General features: G+C 49.2%; 4 protein-coding genes across 4 annotated transcripts; 2 read left to right on the top strand and 2 right to left on the bottom strand.

Annotated features, from left to right (window-relative positions):
* Positions 1 to 1,878: 1,878 nt before the first annotated feature.
* On the bottom strand, positions 1,879 to 3,366 carry ETH_00018315 (uncharacterized protein; the record flags this gene model as incomplete). The annotated part of the gene is made up of 1 exon (XM_013378402.1): positions 1,879 to 3,366. The coding sequence occupies one exon, from the start codon at positions 3,364 to 3,366 to the stop codon at positions 1,879 to 1,881; it is 1,488 nt and encodes a 495-aa protein (XP_013233856.1).
* Positions 3,367 to 5,625: 2,259 nt separating this feature from the next.
* Positions 5,626 to 7,128, bottom strand: ETH_00018310 (uncharacterized protein; the record flags this gene model as incomplete). Its single annotated transcript, XM_013378401.1, has 1 exon — positions 5,626 to 7,128. One exon carries the CDS (start codon positions 7,126 to 7,128, stop codon positions 5,626 to 5,628), a length of 1,503 nt encoding a protein of 500 aa, XP_013233855.1.
* Positions 7,129 to 9,606: 2,478 nt separating this feature from the next.
* On the top strand, positions 9,607 to 11,055 carry ETH_00018305 (uncharacterized protein; the record flags this gene model as incomplete). Its single annotated transcript, XM_013378400.1, has 1 exon — positions 9,607 to 11,055. One exon carries the CDS (start codon positions 9,607 to 9,609, stop codon positions 11,053 to 11,055), a length of 1,449 nt encoding a protein of 482 aa, XP_013233854.1.
* Positions 11,056 to 13,350: 2,295 nt separating this feature from the next.
* ETH_00018300 (uncharacterized protein) lies at positions 13,351 to 14,865 on the top strand (the record flags this gene model as incomplete). Its single annotated transcript, XM_013378399.1, has 1 exon — positions 13,351 to 14,865. One exon carries the CDS (start codon positions 13,351 to 13,353, stop codon positions 14,863 to 14,865), a length of 1,515 nt encoding a protein of 504 aa, XP_013233853.1.
* Positions 14,866 to 19,821: the final 4,956 nt, after the last annotated feature.

Below are 19,821 nucleotides of genomic sequence, written 5' to 3'. Positions count from 1 at the left end.
ACCGTTGACTGCAGGATAAAGGCACTTCAAATAGTGAATTAAATTATACGAAGTGCAGAAGATACCTCTACAGGTACTTCAGGTGCTCGAAGAGTGTCAAGCAGCTTGGAGAGCTAGTCAAATACTGGGGCTACCACAAGACGTTCGCATAACCATCACGAGCTACTAATGCCATGCAAGCTCCCTTGTAAAGCCTTAATGTAGAGGTTTCTACCAGCTCGCATTCCACCAGGAGGAACAGTGACACTACCAGCTAATGGTTGGACAGGATTAATTTATTCCTTCACATGTGCGCCGACTATCATGGTTAACAATGGAGAGAACGGTTCAAAGGTAGAAAAGGCTGTACGCTGTCGTCAAATCTCACGCATTAGACAGGCTCACAATTGTTCTTACGTGTCTTATGCTCCAAGTCCAAGCTATTCTAGAGGTGCCGGGGGCACCTACATATCTGTCTTCAGGTGCTTTTGTAGCGGGTTTTCATCAGATAAGCATAGCCAGGAACGACTGCCGAAAGAAGACACTTAGGGCTATGTCGTTTGGTATCAAGGGTACCATGGCCACCTCGCCAACTAGCATCAGCACTTGGCTCTCACCTATGTCAGGGTTTCATTTGCCTACCTTGTAGACGCATTGAAATATAGTTCCGATCTGCTCACCCATGCTGAACTCCCACAGAAGGTGCTCAACATCTTTCGCAAGAATCAAGTATATTCGAAGTTCCGTAAGTGCAAGTTTGCTTGCTCACTTTAGCCATAGCATCTGTTCCGAAGGCATCGCTGAGAAGGAACCCGCCAACCGGGTGTAGCCAGAGGTGCTGACTAGTGAAATACATAAACAACGATTTCCCGGTACTGTCATTTACTGATGCATGCTTCGCGGTCCTGAGCTTGCGGACATTTTCCGCCCCTGTTTTGTCCTTACACGCCCAGGCATCCTGTGTCTCAACGAAACTCCACACATAGCGTGGATGGATCATAAGTACCGCTCTAAAAATTGTACGACTGTACAGATTCCCAACAGCACAAAAGCCCTTCGAACTATAAGGTGACGCGACGGGCTATGCAATGAGGACGATTCTCGAGGAAGCACAAAAGCCAATCTTACCCATCAACTAGCTTACGTACCTAGCCCGGCAGAAATATTCGCTGTACGACTAAGAAGTTATCCTTACTAGAAAACTGATCTCATTAATTAAACGAGTGGTCCCATCCTTTGCGCCCGCTGAGGTTCCAGCGTACGCTTCATCACTGAATCTGTTAATTCGCTGCTTCACCTGCTCGATGATGTGAACAGCACGTGCCTAAACGCGAAGTGATGGCATAACAATGGATCAAAATCTTTGAGGCTTCTCGGCAGAAGCCGCTGCCACGAGTGGCAGTGCGGAGAATAATGCTGGGTTGCAGAACCTCTGACTGCTCAGTCCGTGACCCTGCTCTTGGCTTGTTGGAAAATGCTCAGCAAATAAAATTTGAGGTTAACCAAATACGAAAGAAATTGCGCGTTCCTCTACATAGAACGCCAGTGCCATGGGGCGCCATGCGTGCTGGCGCTTCATCCAGATCACTGAAAATATAATCAGCCACGCTTGAACGATCTATTAGATATCTTCAGAGCTACACATCACGAATATTGTACGAAGCCGCCGGCACAGAAGAAATGTGTATCCCATGCGAAGTACACAAACCTGTGCTATAAATTCAGAGGGTCCCCTCTCAAGCTGAATGCGTTCCAGCGCCCTGCCAGCGTTCTCCTGCAGTGTGTCCAAACGACCAATGTTGGATACATCTCTGCAAAAGCAGGCTCCTTCAAGTAGCAATGGCTCATAGAGGCCATTCCGGGATGAAATGCACATCCTATGCTCATAATAGCACAAAATTAGTGGCCATATTTCATGAAATGTATATCATCTTCCCTCCAGGGATTGCATTGGCTCGCCCTGAATGGCTTGGGGCTATTCGGGAAGCAAAAGAGCAGGCGCTTCAACTCTACTACCTCCTTGATGCCGGGGCGTGTTCCTGTTTTGTAGATATTCAGTGCATTAAGTAGGCGGTGCGCTAATTTTACGTTGAGCCCTGGACGAAGTTGACGCTTTCGCCCTCTTCGATGGTCGTAGTAAATGTCGAAAGCGCCGATGAACTTTTCCCACCACAGAGGTAACTGCATGGCATCTCCGAGGAGCTGCACTGTGCAAACTATGTAGTCGAATGCCAAGAATGCTTGCCCTAAAGCAGCAACTGCCAGAGAAGGCCGAATAGGCATAGTCCTGTACTGCATCTGAATCCACGTAGCGTCGACTAAGGCTTCCACCGTACGGATGAGAGTGTCTGCATCTTCTTGGTTCAGAACACTTTTGGCAAACAGCCTGTGCAAAGTAAGGTAGTGGGTCCACATCGAGACATTCGTCCACATCCTAGAGAAGAGACCTTCTGGCTGAAATTTCCTGACCAAGATATTGGGCCCCAGCACTGGTAAACGTGCAAACGGATGATTTGTAATGTCCGATGGCCCTTTTACCTGTCCCGCATCATGGAACGGCTCCGTTGCCAAAGCTGACGTTGACGGCTCCCCATCAATGCTCGATGGATTTGCGCGATGCTGCTCTTTATCTTGATCAGACAAAAACATCGGAGGTGGAAGTGGCTGGCTAGAATGTTGCAAAGGATAAAGATGTTCATTAGACGCATCGGCTTCCGCAGGAGGCATAAGAGTATCAGTGTGCAGCGGCACATGATCACCCTCTTCAAACTGGCAATTGCTTTGACTACCAGCTGCACCTTCCGCTGCGGTCATGGCCTCTGTACTGCGGAATAGCGTCCAGGTGGAGGCCTCTTTCAAAGGCGGTGTCGAGGCGTGAACACGCTCATGGGCTGCCGCAGCTTCCCGTAACATTGATGCTAGTTCCGCTACCTTTCTTCCCGGTTCCATATCGGAGTGAGTCGCTGATAATGGGAGTGTTATGCCCATCTCTGCCTCCAGTGATGCACACTGCTCTGCAATAAGCGATAGCTCTTCATCGAGTTCGCTCTTGCTTTCAGACAGCCGGCGCCATATAGCCCCTGACTGCTGCTCTCGGTTCAGGGGGGCTTTGCAAATGACACACAAAACAAAAACTGAGAAAACGGAAATAGTGGCAGCCAATGAGACGAAGAATTGTCGATTTCGAAGTTTCATGAGGGAGCGGCGCCCGGTTTGGCCATCATGAACTGGTGGAATCGCAGTATCTCGACCTGACAATGGGAAAAATAAAACTGTGGGGTCTTGAGTATATACACCATAGTGGGACTCTGGATGTAACGAGTTCAGTGTTTCACTATGTTGCTCATTCGCACGTCGATTCCTGTCCAGAGCAATAGCAGGCACCATCGCCGTGGTGCTAGGCACTACACTTAGGCTCAATAGCCGCCATAAACGTGGAACAAGAGTAGCGCTATAAACAGACTGAGATAGATATAATCTAGGAAGTACTAAAGGTGGAGGTCTAATGGTACCGAGTCTCTATAGAGACGCGAGGCGAAGTTTGGGGCTGGCGGCAAGTGGCAATGCGCATGCCTAACCCGCTGCAAGAGATTACACAATTCTTCTTTTGTTTGTCTTGCGAATTCCCACGCTTATAGGGGGCTAGCACTCGAGCTAAGGACTTGCTTGTGACTGCCTAAAGACCATTGTTTTGCGGTGCTTCTTTTCTAGACGACCCTGAGCGATCTGTAGTAGCAACAAGCAGACGTTACATCATATCTACTGGTGATCCAACGGCTGTACAGCTCACTTGAGAATCAAACAACTTGAGACCATAACCGCCCGTAAATGCCATTTATTGGCCCCAATGAAGTAGATGAAGGTCAGGCCAGAGGATTCGTGCGGCCTTCTTTGGATTATGTGGAGCGTTATTTGAGTTACACGGTGACGATTCTTCTAGATGCTCAACTCTGTCAGCCTGTCTCGGTCAGTGATGAGTTTTAGCCGCAATGTTTTTTAATCAGTTTTATCCTTGATAATGTGATTAGATCTTCGTGGCGACTAGTCTCATAAGTAGTTGAAGGAGAAAGGAAGGCGAATTATGGCATATTGGCTGGCGCGCTGCAAAATGTGCATACTCGCCTTGAGGGACATATCAGTTGTTTCCGGTATAAACAGGACTAGCTCGAAAAAAGAACCCGCTTGGTGTGCAATGATCCTTACTGGAACATATGCGTCGAGGATGGACGGCGTTTTTCTCTAGTCGCTTTTCCTCTTGCAGCAAGATCGAGAGCCAGAAACAAGACACGTTCAGCCATGGTGTTTCAAGAGCCTCTTTCTTGAAGGCTAAAAGCCACACACTCGATCGCCCTGTTTCGGAAAGACCTGCACGAGGTCACCATGCATGCGCCACTTTTATGGTTTGAGCACTGCTGAAGCATGTTACTCACCGGTCTTGTTTTCAGTTGCACAGGCATGCACTCAGCAAGAGACTCTGTGCATGGTAAGTCACTGGAAATTCGCCGATCCACAAAGCAAAGTGGCTATTGAAGTAAGTACTGCGACACGGAATCGAGCCGCGTTGAATCTTATGATTAACATAACCGTGTAACCTTGCAATTCTTTGGGGCGTTGAAGGGGGGTATGCGCAACTCCCGCACTAGATGTGGAAAGGACTCCCTTTCTGTGGAACTTTTAGTAACGTGGACGGGTGTGCACGCAGGCGGATTGCCGAGATGCAACTGCAACGATGCCGCAGTCTCGCAACACGTACACGCGCTTCACAGCGGGTTACCGTAGCTCATCAAGTGGACAGTGTGCGCTAATGCATCATTGGAAGGCCAAGGCGTTGGAATTTCCTGCAGATCAGAGTAGTCTTGCTGAGCTACTGCTGTGGTATGTCACTCTCGTGTGACATTTGAAGCAGAAACAAAGGAAGCATAGGCCATGTTGAACCGCATGCCAGCGTCCTCTACACGTCAGTCGCCCTCGCGCTCATGTTGTACCGCACTGTGTAGACTTGGTTAGAGTGCTTCACCACTGCATCTGTTAATTCGCTGCTTCACCTGCTCGATGATGTGAACATTACGAGCCTAAACGCGGAGCGATGGCATAACAATGGATCAAAATCTTTGAGGCTTCTCGGCAGAAGCCGCTGCCACGAGTGGCAGTGCGGAGAATAATGCTGGGTTGCAGAACCTCTGACTGCTCAGTCCGTGACCCTGCTCTTGGCTTGTTGGAAAGTGCTCAGCAAATAAAATTTGAGGTTAACCAAATACGAAAGAAATTGCGCGTTCCTCTACATAGAACGCCAGTGCCATGGGGCGCCATGCGTGCTGGCGCTTCGTCCAGATCACTGAAAACATAGTCAGATACGCTAGAACGATCTGTTAGGTATCTTCAGAGCTACACATCACAATTTTGTACGACGCCGGTGGCACGGAAGAAATGTGTATCCCATGCGAAGTACACAAACCTGTACTATAAATTCAGAGGGTCCCCTCTCAAGCTGAATGCGCTCCAGCACCGTGCCAGTGTTCTCCTGCATTGGGTCCAAATTGCCGACGTCAAATGCATTTCTGCATAAACAGGCTTCTTCAAGTAGCAATGGCTCATAAAGGCCACCCCGGGGTGGAATGCACATCCTCTTTTTATACCAGCACAGAATTAGTAGCCATATTTCATGAAATGCCAATCATCTTCCCTCCAGGGATCATAATGGGTGTCCCTGAATGGCTTGGGGCTATTCGGGAAGCAAAAGAGCAGGCGCTTTAACTCTACTACCTCCTCAATACCGGGGCGTGTTCCTGTTTTGTAGATATTCAGTACATCAAGTAGGCGCTTCGATATGTAAGTGTTGAATAAGACACGCTTTCGGTGATTCGCAGTTGAACACTCGATGGAATAATCAGTGGGGAAAACGCTGATGAACTTTTCCCACCACAGAGGTAACTGCATTGCATCTCCGAAAAGCTGGATTGCGCTTACTATGTAGTCGAATGCTAAGAATGCTTGCCCTAAAGCAGCAGCTGCCAGGGCAGGCTGGGTCGGCCTAGCTTTGTTCAGAAACTGAATCCATACATCGTCGATTAGGTTTTCCAATGTACCCATGAGAGTGTCTGCATCTTCTTGGTTAAGAGTAGCCTTGGCAAACAAACTGCGAATGACCAGAAAATAATTCCATACTGAGACATTCGTCCATAGCCTAGAAAAAAAACCCCCTGTTCGCATTTCCCTCAAACGAACATTGGGTTCCAGCGCGGGTACACGTCCAAAAGGATGATCTGCAATGTCCCACGGCCCTACATCCCTCGCCTCAGGATACTGCTGCTTCGCCGACGCTGATGTTGACGCCTCCCCATCTAGTAATTCGTCAGCGGTTCTCGATGGAGATGTGTCACTTTCCTGATCTTCCAGCTCACTAGAAGTGCTGGGAGATATGCGTACCCAGCCAAAAGGTTCCAAAGCGGCAAGATATTCCTCAGACGCATCAGCTTCCGCAGAAGATACGAGAGGATCAATCTGCGAAGGCAAATTCCCACCGTCTTCAAATCGGTAAGTGCTTTGACTACCCGCTGCATTTTCGGCCGGAGCCCTGACCGTTGCCTCTGGGGATGGCGCTGTGCTGGAGGCCTCTTCCGAAGATACTGCCATGGCGGCGACCTTCTCATGGGCTGCTGCAGCTTCCCTTAACATTGATGCTAGTTTCGCTATCTTCCTTCGTGGATGCATGTCGGAGGGAGTCTCTGGTAATGGGCGCACAACACCCATCTCTGCCTCCAGTGCTGCACACTGCTCTGCAATAAGGGACAACTGTTCTTCATCGGCTTTGCGTTTACTGGCAGCGAGGCGGCGCCCCAATGCACCTGGCTGCTGTTCTTTGTTGTGGGAGGCTTTGCAAATGGCCCACAAAAGAAAAACTGAGAAAACAGAAATAGCGGCGGCCAATGAGACGAGCATTTTCCGGCTCAGATCCCATGATTGGGGACGCAGCGGATGGTTGTCTGGGTGGCCTCGATAATTTCGAGTGGGGCGGCCCAAATATGGGGGAAGCAACAATGTGGCTTCGTCAGCCGCATACTTATGCTCTTGTGGAAACGAAAATTTCAATGAATAGTCAAGATGCTCATTTCTTTGCCAGTGTTTTTCTTGAGCAAAGGCGGGCAGCATTCCCGACTCGACGTTGTCTAATGAGCGGTGTTTCGAGTTAAGCTGAGGTGATATTTTGAGAGAATTTTACCTCTCAAAAACAGATAAGAAAAAGAAATAAAAGCAAAGTAGCTCGTGGTATTATAGTTGAGGTAGAGTTTCTCCTCGGTCGGTGCCTAAGCAGTGCCGAACGCCCATGCCGGCGTGGAGTCCCAGCATGGCAGTCTTCGATACGCCTGGAGCAACGCTCAGTGTTTCCTTTGAAAGATGAAGGGATCTTGTTTACTTAATAAAAAGGAAATTAATATGAAATGCGAGGGTGATCGTCGGAGCACAATGATGTTTCGTCGAGAGCATTCAATGAATGTTTTTGTAGTTGCTGCAACAAACAAAACTGTCTTGGGTTCTACCTAGTCATGTTATCACTCCCAAGAAGAAGTAATTTTATTCATGTAACATCAAGTCTCTTCCTTGATGAGTTAAGAACGAATATTGCATATATAAAAAATGCAACGCGCCTTTGTTCCACCAGCGAGCCGGACAAACGGCATTTCATGCTTAGCGCCTCAGGGTCGCCCACACCGTTACATTCAAAATTGAGCTTATGCTCCCGCTGCTTTCAATAAATTAATAGCGGCAACCGAGTTATCAGTGCTGCTCACTGCTTTGTTACTGAGTGTAGTGGCACACCCTGATGTTGTCCTCCAGTCATGACATGTGCTTTCCTACAGTATTATTTAAATCCTTTAGGTGATGTTGCAGCCAATGTCATACTGGCTTCTAATTCTGGGGCTCTGTGGCTTGTTCGGAGTTGAAAAGGGGCAGCACATTCAAGACCACAGCTAAGAAACATTGAAGCTAAGCTTTTCCCCATGGTGCTCACGTTGTTACCACTATAAGTCAACACTAGTAGTGCAAGGCCCTTATCAAGGGGTCGGTTGAATCAGGATACAATGCCCACCAAGCATCAATTGCACCGACTCTGTCTTGTATGGGCGAATTGTGTAGTAAGGGAAACTCTGGAGCGCATTCCCCGCATTAAAGACAGTGAAGGGTGCTGCTTATGTAAGCAGAAGCTTGAGTAAACGGTACAGCGGAGTCTGGCTGAATTTCTTCGGGATCTAAGAATGCTAATATGTGTTTCGTCAAGTCTCCGGTGCTGCCAGCACCTGTGTAAATCACCATGTGTATTCAGCCAATATTGCCACTAGCGTGCTGACAGTCTCACAATCCGTTTCCTTTTTTTTCAAGAAATTTGAATTGATAAGCGGAGACTAATGACGTGATGGCTATCCAGCTAGGTGTACGCTAATACCAGTCAACGCGTGCAGTACTTAAAGGAGGTTCTAAGCCTCAGCAGTGTTCACACCGCTGTGGGGCGGGCAGGCAATAGTTACAAACGAGCGTTGGATCTACTTCAAGGGCCAGTATCTTGTGGTTAGAGAATTAATCAAGTGGTGTTCCAAGGACAAGAACAAGCACGTAGCTCAGAAAACGGTAAGGAACCCCTGAACAAAGTCGCGGCTTCATGTGCCCTCCCACAACCTGTTGATTTCAGAATGCATAGTGTTCAATATCTAAAACGCCTGAAAGTGTATTAAAGATCAAGCAGCTCAAGGTGGCTGTGCAACGTCTCCATCCGCTTTCACCGTTTCCCTGTAAACCTTCATGCTTTACTCCGATGTAGGGCCTTTAGTGATGGCCTGTTGGTGCGCTTATTCCCCAAGAAACCCACTTCTATTCTTCTTCTTGTCCATTATATTTTCTTTATCTTTTAGCAGGCACCCTAGTTGTTTGACCGTATCGTCGAGCGTTCCGGCGGGACAAGTTTGCCGTGACGTGACCTGAAGGTGCCAAATTAATCCACTCAGAATCTTAGGATAGAGAGATTGAAAACGTATATTTGAGAATCATTTTTTTGGAAAGGAAACAGGCTGAGATTCTAGAACTGATGCACCAACGCACAATCAATATGATAGTGCCTGTGAAGAGGTTTTCATATCACCCAAATGTATGTAGGGATCGGAAAGAGATGTTTTCGAAAGAAACTTCAGCACACATTCTTAATCATCATATACAGATACTGTCATAGCAAACTAGGATATACGCCAAACGCTTAAATCCATCTGGTCCGTAACAGTGGTCCAGCATTGTGCCGACAGTTGTTGTCCGAGTTTTGCTCATGTATTCACCCCTCTGCCTTCCTCCTAGCCCACATAATCAAGCCATTGAAGCAATAGTGAGCTAGTAGCATCCTCAACAGTGGGAGGGAAAACTGGAGCTGCCTGTTCGGTAGGGCGTGCTGCAAGGCTCCCCTGAGCGCATGAACAGTGCCATGGCGCCCCAGGAGTAACAGTAAGGCAACCTTCTGGTCAGTAGACGTTCATTTTCCCCTTCACGAATCATTCAAATTGTGTAACATGAATGAAATGGCAAACAATAACGTTCCTCTAAGCTGACATTCGAACAGCGGTCCATCAGACAATCGACTACTGCGGGATGTCGCTCACATCAGTTCTGGACAGGCGCAGCCCATGCAAAGAGCAGCCCGATGAATCATTGAAATTACCACTTCCACAACATCAAGCTAATGCAGTTGATCAAGAGATAAGAGATTTTCCTCCCAACCTTTGCCAGGCTGCTAAGACCGTAGCTGCTCATGCGGGCAAGCACGAGAGCATCTCAAGAACACGTCGCCGGAATCGGCCACTCCTGGTCTCTCTGGTTTCCACTGTTTCTCTTGTAGCCATCATAATGCTGTGGTATTTATGCAAAGCCTTCCGTAGCACCAAACGAGCGTCAGGAGAAACAACTCGCAGGCTCTCTTACGAGGCAACACAGGAAGACGGAGATGAGATGTCGCGTATCTTGGAGCAGTGCGTGGAAATGGAGGAGGATCTGGGAATTTTCTTTTCAAGACCTCCATCGCCCCTGGACGCTGAGCCGTCGGCGAAGATAGCGAAGTTGGTGTCGATGTTAAACGAGGCTGCAACCGAGCATGAACAGATGGTGAAGGTGGCATCGACGTCGCATGAAACTTCCACTCGCGCTATGAAGACCCTACCGTACAGTTCTTCGTTGCAGGCTTTCACTGGAAAAAACAAAGCTATCCCTGCCCCAAATTTAGAGCCTTGTCCTTGTGTAACTATGACATCGGGCGCAACTGGAGCTCAAGGAGTACAGGAAACTGCCAGCACAACTTTGGACAACGCCAGAAAACCGCGTTGCGAGCCGAGCACATCCTCGTCACTAGAGACGCCACCGTCTGCTGGAGAAAAAAGTGAACCAAGCAAACGAAGAAATAAGCTCGAACACCCTTTTGTGCGCCTGCCAGTGCTGGAGTCGGATGTTATACCAAGAATGGTCGAGCCAGCACTCGTTTTTCGTCCAGACCACGCAAATACCCTCTCCTATTCTGAGCTACATACATTGCGGAACTTGTTTGCAAAAGAAAAGCTCAACCAAAGGGATGCGGATACGCTTGTTGTTGAGTTAGAGAATTTGGCTGCTAGATTTTGGTGTCTGGCGCAGCGTGGCTTTGAAAAGACCTCTCCTACTTTCGCCAGTGCGACCTTGGGGGGATATTTTCTCGCATTTGACTTTATAGTTCGTGCAAACGAGGTCCTCGGAGACTCCATGCAGTTATCCGCTTGGTGGGGAAAATTCATCTCAGCCTTTGAAACCGACTACTCATTCACCCCACCGAGCAGGTTCTCCAGGATCGCTACAAGATTTCACGGAAAGCTAGCAGCTCGCTTGCTTGATGCGCTTAGAATCTACAAATCAGGGAAGCGTCCGCCTGTGGATGATGTTATTGAGATAAAGCGAATGTTGTTGTTCTCGCCCCATTCGTCGCCGCTATTCAAGGATACTCAGTGGGACACTTGGAGAGCTGATGACTACCATTTTCGTAAGTTCCCCCCGCATATATTCGACATGTTCGTCTGAGGAAGAGGCATATGATGAATGCACCTTTGGCGAGCCTCCCTTGCAGCTTTCTCCAGAGTTTGTGCCTTCCCTAACCACATATTTGCCTTCACAGCCGCCGCAGCGAAGCACTGAGGATTTTTCTTAACACAAGTGGAATTCTTCGTGACATTTATGTTGGCAAGCAAACCTTGCGTCGTTGCATCTGTCTAGTACATCAGTGCTTTCAAGGCTCACTTCAGGATTACCATTTGTTTAGAAGGTGCTGCCTCATGCGACCCACCAAACAAGAGGCTGCACTTTGAAGACCAAAGACTGAAGTGACTTTTTCATGGGGCAAAGCGTGGCATTCCACTTTCAGCTGCAGGTAATTTTGCGGCAGCTGCTATTTGTTGAACTCTTCCGGTGCAGTGTTTCGCGGGCAGCCAGCACAGGACGTGTACCAATTCACGCACAGGAACGCAAAGCCTTCCAAAAAAAATTCAGCAGCCGGCATGCAGGTAGTCCGCTGGTTGTTCGCAGTTTGCATGAGCATTTAGCCTTTTTCAAAGCTTTACTTCAGAAGGCGACCTATTATATTGGTGTGTATCACTATGATTTCTGCTGTGGAGTACCTGGTGAGTGTCAATTTCTGAAGGTGGACAAGTAGAAAAAATGCTATTCCCAAGTCCTTCCCCCACCTGCAAAGACCAACTGGCCACCAAAGGTGAGCAGGCAAAACTCGATTGGCAACTGCCCGGCATTAGGAGGCGTGATCTACAAAATTAAGAAGAAGGAGCATCGGTGAACCGTCCACGATACAGCAGGCATGACGGAGAACCGCTTTAGCACCATGCATCGAACTGTTTCAAGCAATTTTAAAACGCATCTGGAGCTCCAGATTCAACAGAAGTGGGAAGCCATTTAGGTAATCAGAACGCGGATGACGAATCCTACAGCGGCCATGCAGGGCATCATATAATTCCACTTCAGTCTAGCGAGTGCTGTGAGTATAGCAAACAGGCCCACAGTACGAAGCAAAGAAAGACGCTTTCAGGATTAGTCCAAAGGGTGTACGTACGTGATAGGGTAGCTGGTGAAGTAAGCGCGGAATATTCCAGCCGTTCAGCCGACGATTCGAACGTTTTGAGATCTAAGCAGGTGTGAGTGACGTAAATTATGTTTTACGAAAACAGATGTGGTCATTTCTGCACCTGTGCCCGCCATGAATTCTATTTGAAATGGCCCTTGCATGCTTCACCGAATTTCGTTATGAATTCATTCTGAAATGGTTTTGGCATAAGAAATACTGGAAACAAGGGCGAGCTTGCGAACAAAGTTGCACCCCGTTGCTTTGACAGAGTCCGTCGTCGTGTGTAGGAATACTCCAGTTGTGCAGGAGTAATCCCTGGTGATAGAACATCGTTTCTTGTAGACGCGGCATATGCCGTGCTTTGATCTTCATAGAACAAGAAGAGGCACTGAAGCTTTGTTGTGCACAGATGCACGTATGCAGTTCATAAGACCTTCCTGGTGCCTCACGCGCTTGGCTGGCTTGATACGTATAAGTGTTGTCACGTTGTGCCGGGATTTGAGCTCAGCAGCATCCCAAATCCTACCTAGAGAATCACGTAAGGCGCGTAGGGTGCTGACAAAGCGCTTTGCAGAGATCAACGGGACCACAGTGCCGTGCTCGTGAAGTGTAATCGTGGTAGCTTAGAGCTACCGTACCTCCAGATATACCGACAGCTGGACTAGTTCTCGCTATGTGAACCATCCATCCAGCCATAAAAATTTGGTAGCTTCAAGGCTTTCTGAATACATTGAGGGAACACGAGCGTGGGGCACGTCTATCGAAGAAGCTCCAGAAGTGTGGAATGGAGCCTGTCGTTGAAGTCGGAAAAATAAGATTTTAATATCCATAAATGGCAACAAGCTTCTTGACAATCGTATTTGTGTCTCATTGGACCAGAATCGAAGTCTAGCCATGAAAGGAAATAGTCATTGATTTTGGATTGCGATTGAAGAGCGAAGATGATTCCAATATTATAACCCTCTTCCGCCTCTTCCTTATTATCGTTTTTGTCTCCAATATCATACAAATCCCTGTTCGACACCTTAATTGCTGGCATTAGCAAAGGTTACAGGAGCTTCCCAGGCCCGTGCTCCGGGCTGGTGTCACCCGCTTCCCATGTCCGGGCACGCGCAAAAATGAATTAGTTGCGATGTGGGACAATATATACTCTTTGATTGTCCGAATTGTAGAGAACATACAGTCAACGTTGGATCTCCTCTGCAATTTGAGCAGCAGTCCATTGGACACTTGACCACTCCGGAATGCTGTTCCCATCTCCCAGCGAGGAAAACCAACGTCAGAAATGTCTTGAAGGACACGTGCACTTGCCACTGGCACGCATTGACAGTTATGTATCTAAAGACGGTCCAATACCTTTGTTTTCGTCTTTTCCTGGGCAGTCTGCTGAGAACGCATTAGCCCATGCAGGCACAAGACGACGCTCTAGCGCCCGGCGTTGGAGATGGTCGATCCTCTTCGGATGGACAGCCAGATTCTTAGTTTTTGCCATTATACTGTTTTGGTCCATATGCAAAGCCTCCCGTAGCACGAAACAAGCATCAGGAGGGATAACTCGAAGACTCTCTTACGGGACAACGGGAAGAGACGAGGAGATGGCGCGTATCGTGGAACAATGCCTAGAGATGGAGGAGGATTTGGGAATTTCTGCATCAAGATCCCCATCACCCTTGAACACTGAGCCGTCTGCAAAGATAGCGAGGCTAGTGTCAATGTTAAGCGAGGCTGCAACCGCGTATGAACGCATGACGGCTGTGGTATCGATGTCATATGACCCTTCCACCGTGGCAACTTCTTACTACCAAGAAGAGGAAAATTCATTTCAGCAAGCGCTGGGATGTCCCTATTTTTTCCAGCACGAAAGCGCACTGGAAATGTTCCCGCACACTTCTTCGTGGCTTACACCCATTGGAAACAACGAAACTAGCCCAGCCCCAAATTTAAGGCCCTATGCTTGTCTAACTATGATTCCAGGCGCCACAGGAACTCAAGGAGGACAGGGAACTGCCAGCACAACTTTGGACAACACAGGAATGCCGCATTGCGAACCGAGCACATCCTCGTCTTTAGAGACGCCACCGCCTCCTGGAGGAAGAACCAAACTCCAGGAACACTTGGATATGCTCCAACACCCTTATGTGAACCTGCCAGTGTTGGAGTCGAATGTCGTGCCAAGATTGGTCCAGCCAGCAGTCATTTTTCGTCAAGTTCACGCAACTACCCTTTCCTATTATGAACTACATAATTTGCGGAATTTGTTTGCAAAAGAAAAGCTCAACCAACAGGAAGCGGATGTTCTCGTTGGTACAATAGAGAATTTGGCGGCTAGATTTTGGTCTATGGCGCAGCGTGGCTTCGAAAAGACCTCTCCTACTTTCGCTAATGCGACCTTGGGCGCATATTTTCTGGCATTTGACTTCATAGTTCGTGCAATTCAGGTCCTTGGGGATTCCATGCAATTATCCGCTTGGTGGGGAAAATTCGTCTCGGCCTTTAAAATCGACTATAGACCGTTTCCTCAAAGGCGGCACTGCAGGGTCAGTACTAGGTTCCAAAGGGAACTGGCGAACCGCTTGCTTGGTGCGCTGAAAATTTACACAACGGGGAGGACCCCTCCTCCGGAAGATGTGGTTGAGCTGAAACGGATGTTATTTTTTTCTCCCCACTCGCCACCGGTATTTAAGAGTCCTCAGTGGGAAGAATGGAGAGAAGAAGATGATGATTTTTCATGCAAGATCGCGAGACTTTTTCATATTTAGTATGAATAATGGGCATATGAAAAGTGTGTGTGGCGAGACCTTTCCATATTAGTGCGAATATCGGGCATGTAAAGAAATGCGTCATGACCTTAAACACCGCTTACTGCAGCAGTACCGAAGCGTGTAACACAAGCAGAAGGCGCCAGAGCACATTTGCTGCAAGCATGAAGTGGTTGAAGGCCGCCGCGACTTATTAGTGGCCGTTACCTGTGTGTTGTGCATGAGTGCCTGTGGAGTCGATGTTTTGGCTTAACTGTCGATTGACGAAGTGCTTCCTGGCAAGCCACACCAATTATTTTATAAGTGGCGTCGTTTCGAAAGGGGCGACTGGTGTAGCCCCTCAAGAGGCAAAGCACGGCTTTCTATTTGGAGCTAATTTGCAGCATCGGCTGCTCGGCACAAATTATTTTAGTACTCTGTTTTTCTGTCAGGCATGACTGGGGGTTCACCCATTCACTTCTGCAGGGCAAAGCCTTTAATAACAAGATGCCGGAATCGATATGTAGGGAGTTCGCACGCTGATCACAACAAGCAAGCATTTTTCTTATCCAGCGAAGCAGCTTCACTTCGGAAACTGGTCCAGAAATGTAGTCTTTACCTCCGCGCGAAGTATAATGGCTCACAAAGGCCGTCAGGACGCTCAGTTTCCACTGCACAGAGAGGCTTCCACTAAAAGTTTACTTCTTCACTTGGCGCCAGCGGAGTGTTATCCAGCGCCGCGTAAGTACTCAAGGCAGCAAGGGGCCGGGCAGCAGAGAGGGAAGCCGACAGTTACTGTGCTTTTCGGACATTGCCTCATCAATTCGACAAGCCTGCATTAGTGCATTCGTGGTAGATGCCGTAGCCAAAGTAGCCGATCTACCTGCCGGAGATCCAGCTGCTGTGTTACACTAGTCCTGAAGGACCTTAAGTCTTTGCAGCAAGCTACATCATTGAGACACTCGTAAGATGCACCGAAGAATGCTAAAGCCGTTCAAAGGCACAATTTCCTGTGCGGCTAGTTGTGCTAGCGACAAGTTGCAGACAAGCATTAAGGTGGGAAATTACCTGGAGGCAATGCCTGCATACCAGCGAGACCCTTTAGGAAACTCACGCACCAAGCTCTGCTTGGCGTATTACAAGTGAGTCAGTTTTGAAGAAATGTGGGCTACCTGACAGTGCATATACGTGAACAGTACCCAGCATGAACAATAACTCAGGGGACTCTCGGGAACTTGCAGTATCAATACGGGGCATCCACCTATGCTGTACTACTGTAACCGTTGCACAACTGCGGCTGCTGCTGCCGCAGAGACTTAGAGCTCCAGCTCTCCGTAGGAGACGCCAACGTTTTTTTCTTAACTCATTAGACCCCCTATGTTCTCCGCTTTCCTTGATGCAACTATTGTCGCAGCTGGTCCTGCTTCTGATGACATTACCTTTGCTGATGCAGTTAGGGCACCATTCGCGTCTAATTAGATGCGGCCCAAAGCTTTGTCACCGATAGAGGCCTCTGCTGTGTCCCGCTGCTGCAACACTGGCACTGCAGGTGAAAGTCGCCGAAATCGCTACAAGCCTTGCATAAAGAATGATGTGGACCTTCACAGCAGCACTCGACAGCTCTCTGTAGCTACTTTGAGCTTTAAGACGTTCATGTCCACTAGCCCCACCAAGCAAGTCTCGAGAGCAACTGCTTCGCCGGAGGTCCCTAAGACACAGCGATGGTATCACGCTGCTGTGGAGCTCCCTTTGCTTATGGGGCGTTTTGCTTCGGTGTGGCCTCCACGCGCGGAGGAGAGAACTACAGCCATTGTGGCTGCTGAAAGGGTTCTATATGACATGGTCTTCAGAGTAGCCTCCCCCGTTCATCAGGCAGCTGCAGCGCTTTTAGAAACCTTGTGGGCTTCACGAGGACAGCCTGCGACAAGCTGAGGGACGCGAAACACATTATGGGAAATGTGGCTAGATGGAAGTTACTGAGATAGTGCGCTCATACGTGCCAAAGTTCCATCGCACCAAGGGCTCAAACGTGCAGCGTAAATTTAAAGAAGCAACTTCAGACGACTGAAGCAACTCGATCCCCAACCGTGTGCTCAGCTTCTCCACGTTTGCTGCTTGTGCGCTGGTAGTTAGCTCGTATGGTATGACTCTGTGTTTTTGCTCCACCCACAGAAACAATCTACTCAACGGGGAACTAAAAGTGTGTGCGCAGTCCCCGAGAAAGTCAAGGTCTCGATTTGTCTCATCGAAGGCATATAAGATGACTTTAAAAGGACCACAGTGGGTAGACGAATGAGTAGTGGTGTCGTAAGCAAGCTCTAGGTGAGGAAGCATGTGCTTCCACCTGCGTTTGTCAGTGTAGATGGACGCCTGGAGTATTTACTTTGGAGTAAGGTTGCTGTGCAGGCTCTGCCTACCGCTTCAAAGGTAGTGAATAGCTGGCATGGATCGTGTGAATTTGAAGCCACGCAACAGCTGGTGATATAGCTCAGGAGGAATGTACAGTTCTCTTTTAAAAGCAAGTACTTTTGGGAAGCCCTTATAAAGATTAAATCTGTCCGCCAGCAGATGAGCGGCCTTCTCCGTTTCCTTCTTCCTCGTGCGAATGAAGTAGGGCATCTTACTATGCGAAGCAGTGCTGACCAAAACATCATAGTCACCCTTTTACTGTTCGGTTATGAAGGTAAGGCTAACTTCACTCTAGAGTCAGGAATCGTTGGAAATATATTCATATAATCCTGCCTCCCTAAAGGCGAGACCTTGCATGCATGGCTCCACGTAGGCGGTGGAGTTACAACCGCAAGCCAGGCCAGTTGTAGTGCACAGGCACTACAGTACGGCTTGCTGACGACCTATAGCTAGCTAGCGACTTACAAGAGGTCGCAACAGTGGAGCAAGATAGGACCCTCTTCCTAGGATCAAATCAAGGCAATTTGTCTGCGAATTAACATGCATACACCAGAGATGCCCCTAAATACGTGGAGACTGGGGCTGGCGATAGCGCCGGCACCGGTGCAGGCCCCCTCCCCACAAGGCCTAGGAGGCGAGCACCCCGAGTGTGGGGGATTTTCAAGATAACAGACTTTGGGGAAAAATAAAAGTACCTGTATTTCGTTATATTTGAGCTGCTGTTTCAAGGAAATGGGCCGACGTTAGGCGCTGATCAAAGGCCCCTGCTCGAGGGGCAGGTAGCAGCGTAGTCGCAGCAGTAGGCGCTGTGCACTACATTTGGGGGCTGTTCCAGGATTGAAATCTTTGTTCATTCCGGACTTGGGAGTAGGAATAATATGTTTTAATAGCTCACGCCTAGAAATCTTCGCTCGGTAAGTGACGCATCTCCGCAACGGACGCGTTATCGGCCCCACACCGCAGGAGACTTCTACAATGTCAGTCAACAAAATACCGAGCGGGACGCCAGCCCACCATCGCCATGCGACTCCGAAGCCCACCGTGGCAGAGCGGCCGCATGGGCATAAGGAGGCGCCCCCGCAGGTGATACCTATGACCAATGTTATGCCAGGGGACGGCTCAGAAAGGTGGCTGTGAGGCCCACAAGAGCCACAGAAGACCGCAGGTGCCACCCTCCGTCACGTGGGACCAATTCCAGTCCGCTATGAGTGTGATACGAACTGTTATAGGGGGGGGACCATGGAATCCGGCGCAACGATTCCCATACTACCACAAGGCGGCAGCACTATGCAGGCCTTTCTGCTGCGCATCGAGCGCCGGTACACCCAGATGGGATTGGAACCGCGCGAGTAGGGAAATGCATTTATTGACCACCTTGTGGGCCCGGCTCTAACGTAACTATCGACCTAAGCGACTGGGCAGCAGCACAGCGCAGGCTTTTGGAGCGGTTTGACAAAACAATGTCGCAGAGTCAATTGTTAACGGAGTTGGCTGAAGTACGGTGGAATGGTAACCCGAAGGAATACACGGACCGGTTTGCGGCTGTAGCGGACTGTGGGTTGCGTCTTGCCGCCGACGAACTCGCTGACTATTACTGCACCGGGCTACCGACAGACCTCCATCTTCTAATAACCAGTAACGGACAGGTGAAATATCAGTCGTGGGGACAAGCGGCGACAGCCGCAACACGGCTCTACGAGCCCAAGTAGAGTGTGCGGGAACTTCGAGAAAGGACTAGTCGAACCACTAGGGCTGCCATCCAAGCAAATGGACCCCGTGGGCGCCAGGAAATTGAAAATCGCCCTGGGGGGACCCACACAAACTGCTTTGAGTGTCAGGGTCGCGGACATCCGGCACGTGTCTGCCCCAGCAAAGGGAAACGTACCAAACGTCCGGGAGAAATATGCAAGAAGTGTGGTGGTGTGGGACACTATGCTCGGGACTGTCCTACGTATGAACGAGGCCGGCCCGAGCCGGCGGACAAGAGCAGTAGGGAGCCCACCCGTCGTAGCACTGAGAAGACGGAACGATTAAACTTGCGGGCCTAGGCGTGGTTGGAGGCGAGCGTTCTAGGCCGCGTAGCTATGGCAAAGGGATGATGTGTGCAGTAGCGACAGGCCCGAATGCCATTCCACTCACCCTTGAGTGAGGAAACCAAGTCCTCATCACTGCGGAAAGAACTAATACGAGCGATGGGCACGCGGAAGGGACGCAGCCGCTTTCGGAAACGCGGCGGGAGTCTGGGTCAGCGTCGATCCTGAGTGAAGAGACTCCGGAAGCGACGACGGATAGCAGCAGGAAGTCTGCAGAGGCAACAGAAGACGGCTATAGGTCAGACGCCACAGGGATTGTGCCACACTGGTGGAGGGAGACATGCACAAAAGAGTCTTACGACCAAGGGGGAGCGTTGTGTTGTGCGGGTGCGACGGCGGTACTTCGCGTTGAGCTCGCTGGGAGTCCTTGTGAGCCCGTCTTTGACACTGGGGCTTCGAGAAGCTTCATTAGTCCTAAACCAGTCGAACGACTGCAGCTGAAAGTGCGGAGACTTCCAAAAGAGCATAGGTTCAC

The sequence above is a fragment of the Eimeria tenella genome, genomic scaffold, assembly GCF_000499545.2.
Source record: "Eimeria tenella Houghton genomic scaffold, Eth_scaff82, whole genome shotgun sequence".
NCBI classification, from domain to species: domain Eukaryota; phylum Apicomplexa; class Conoidasida; order Eucoccidiorida; family Eimeriidae; genus Eimeria; species Eimeria tenella.
The sequence above is the reverse complement of the archived record's forward strand: the minus strand, read 5'-3'. Positions and strand labels throughout refer to the sequence as shown.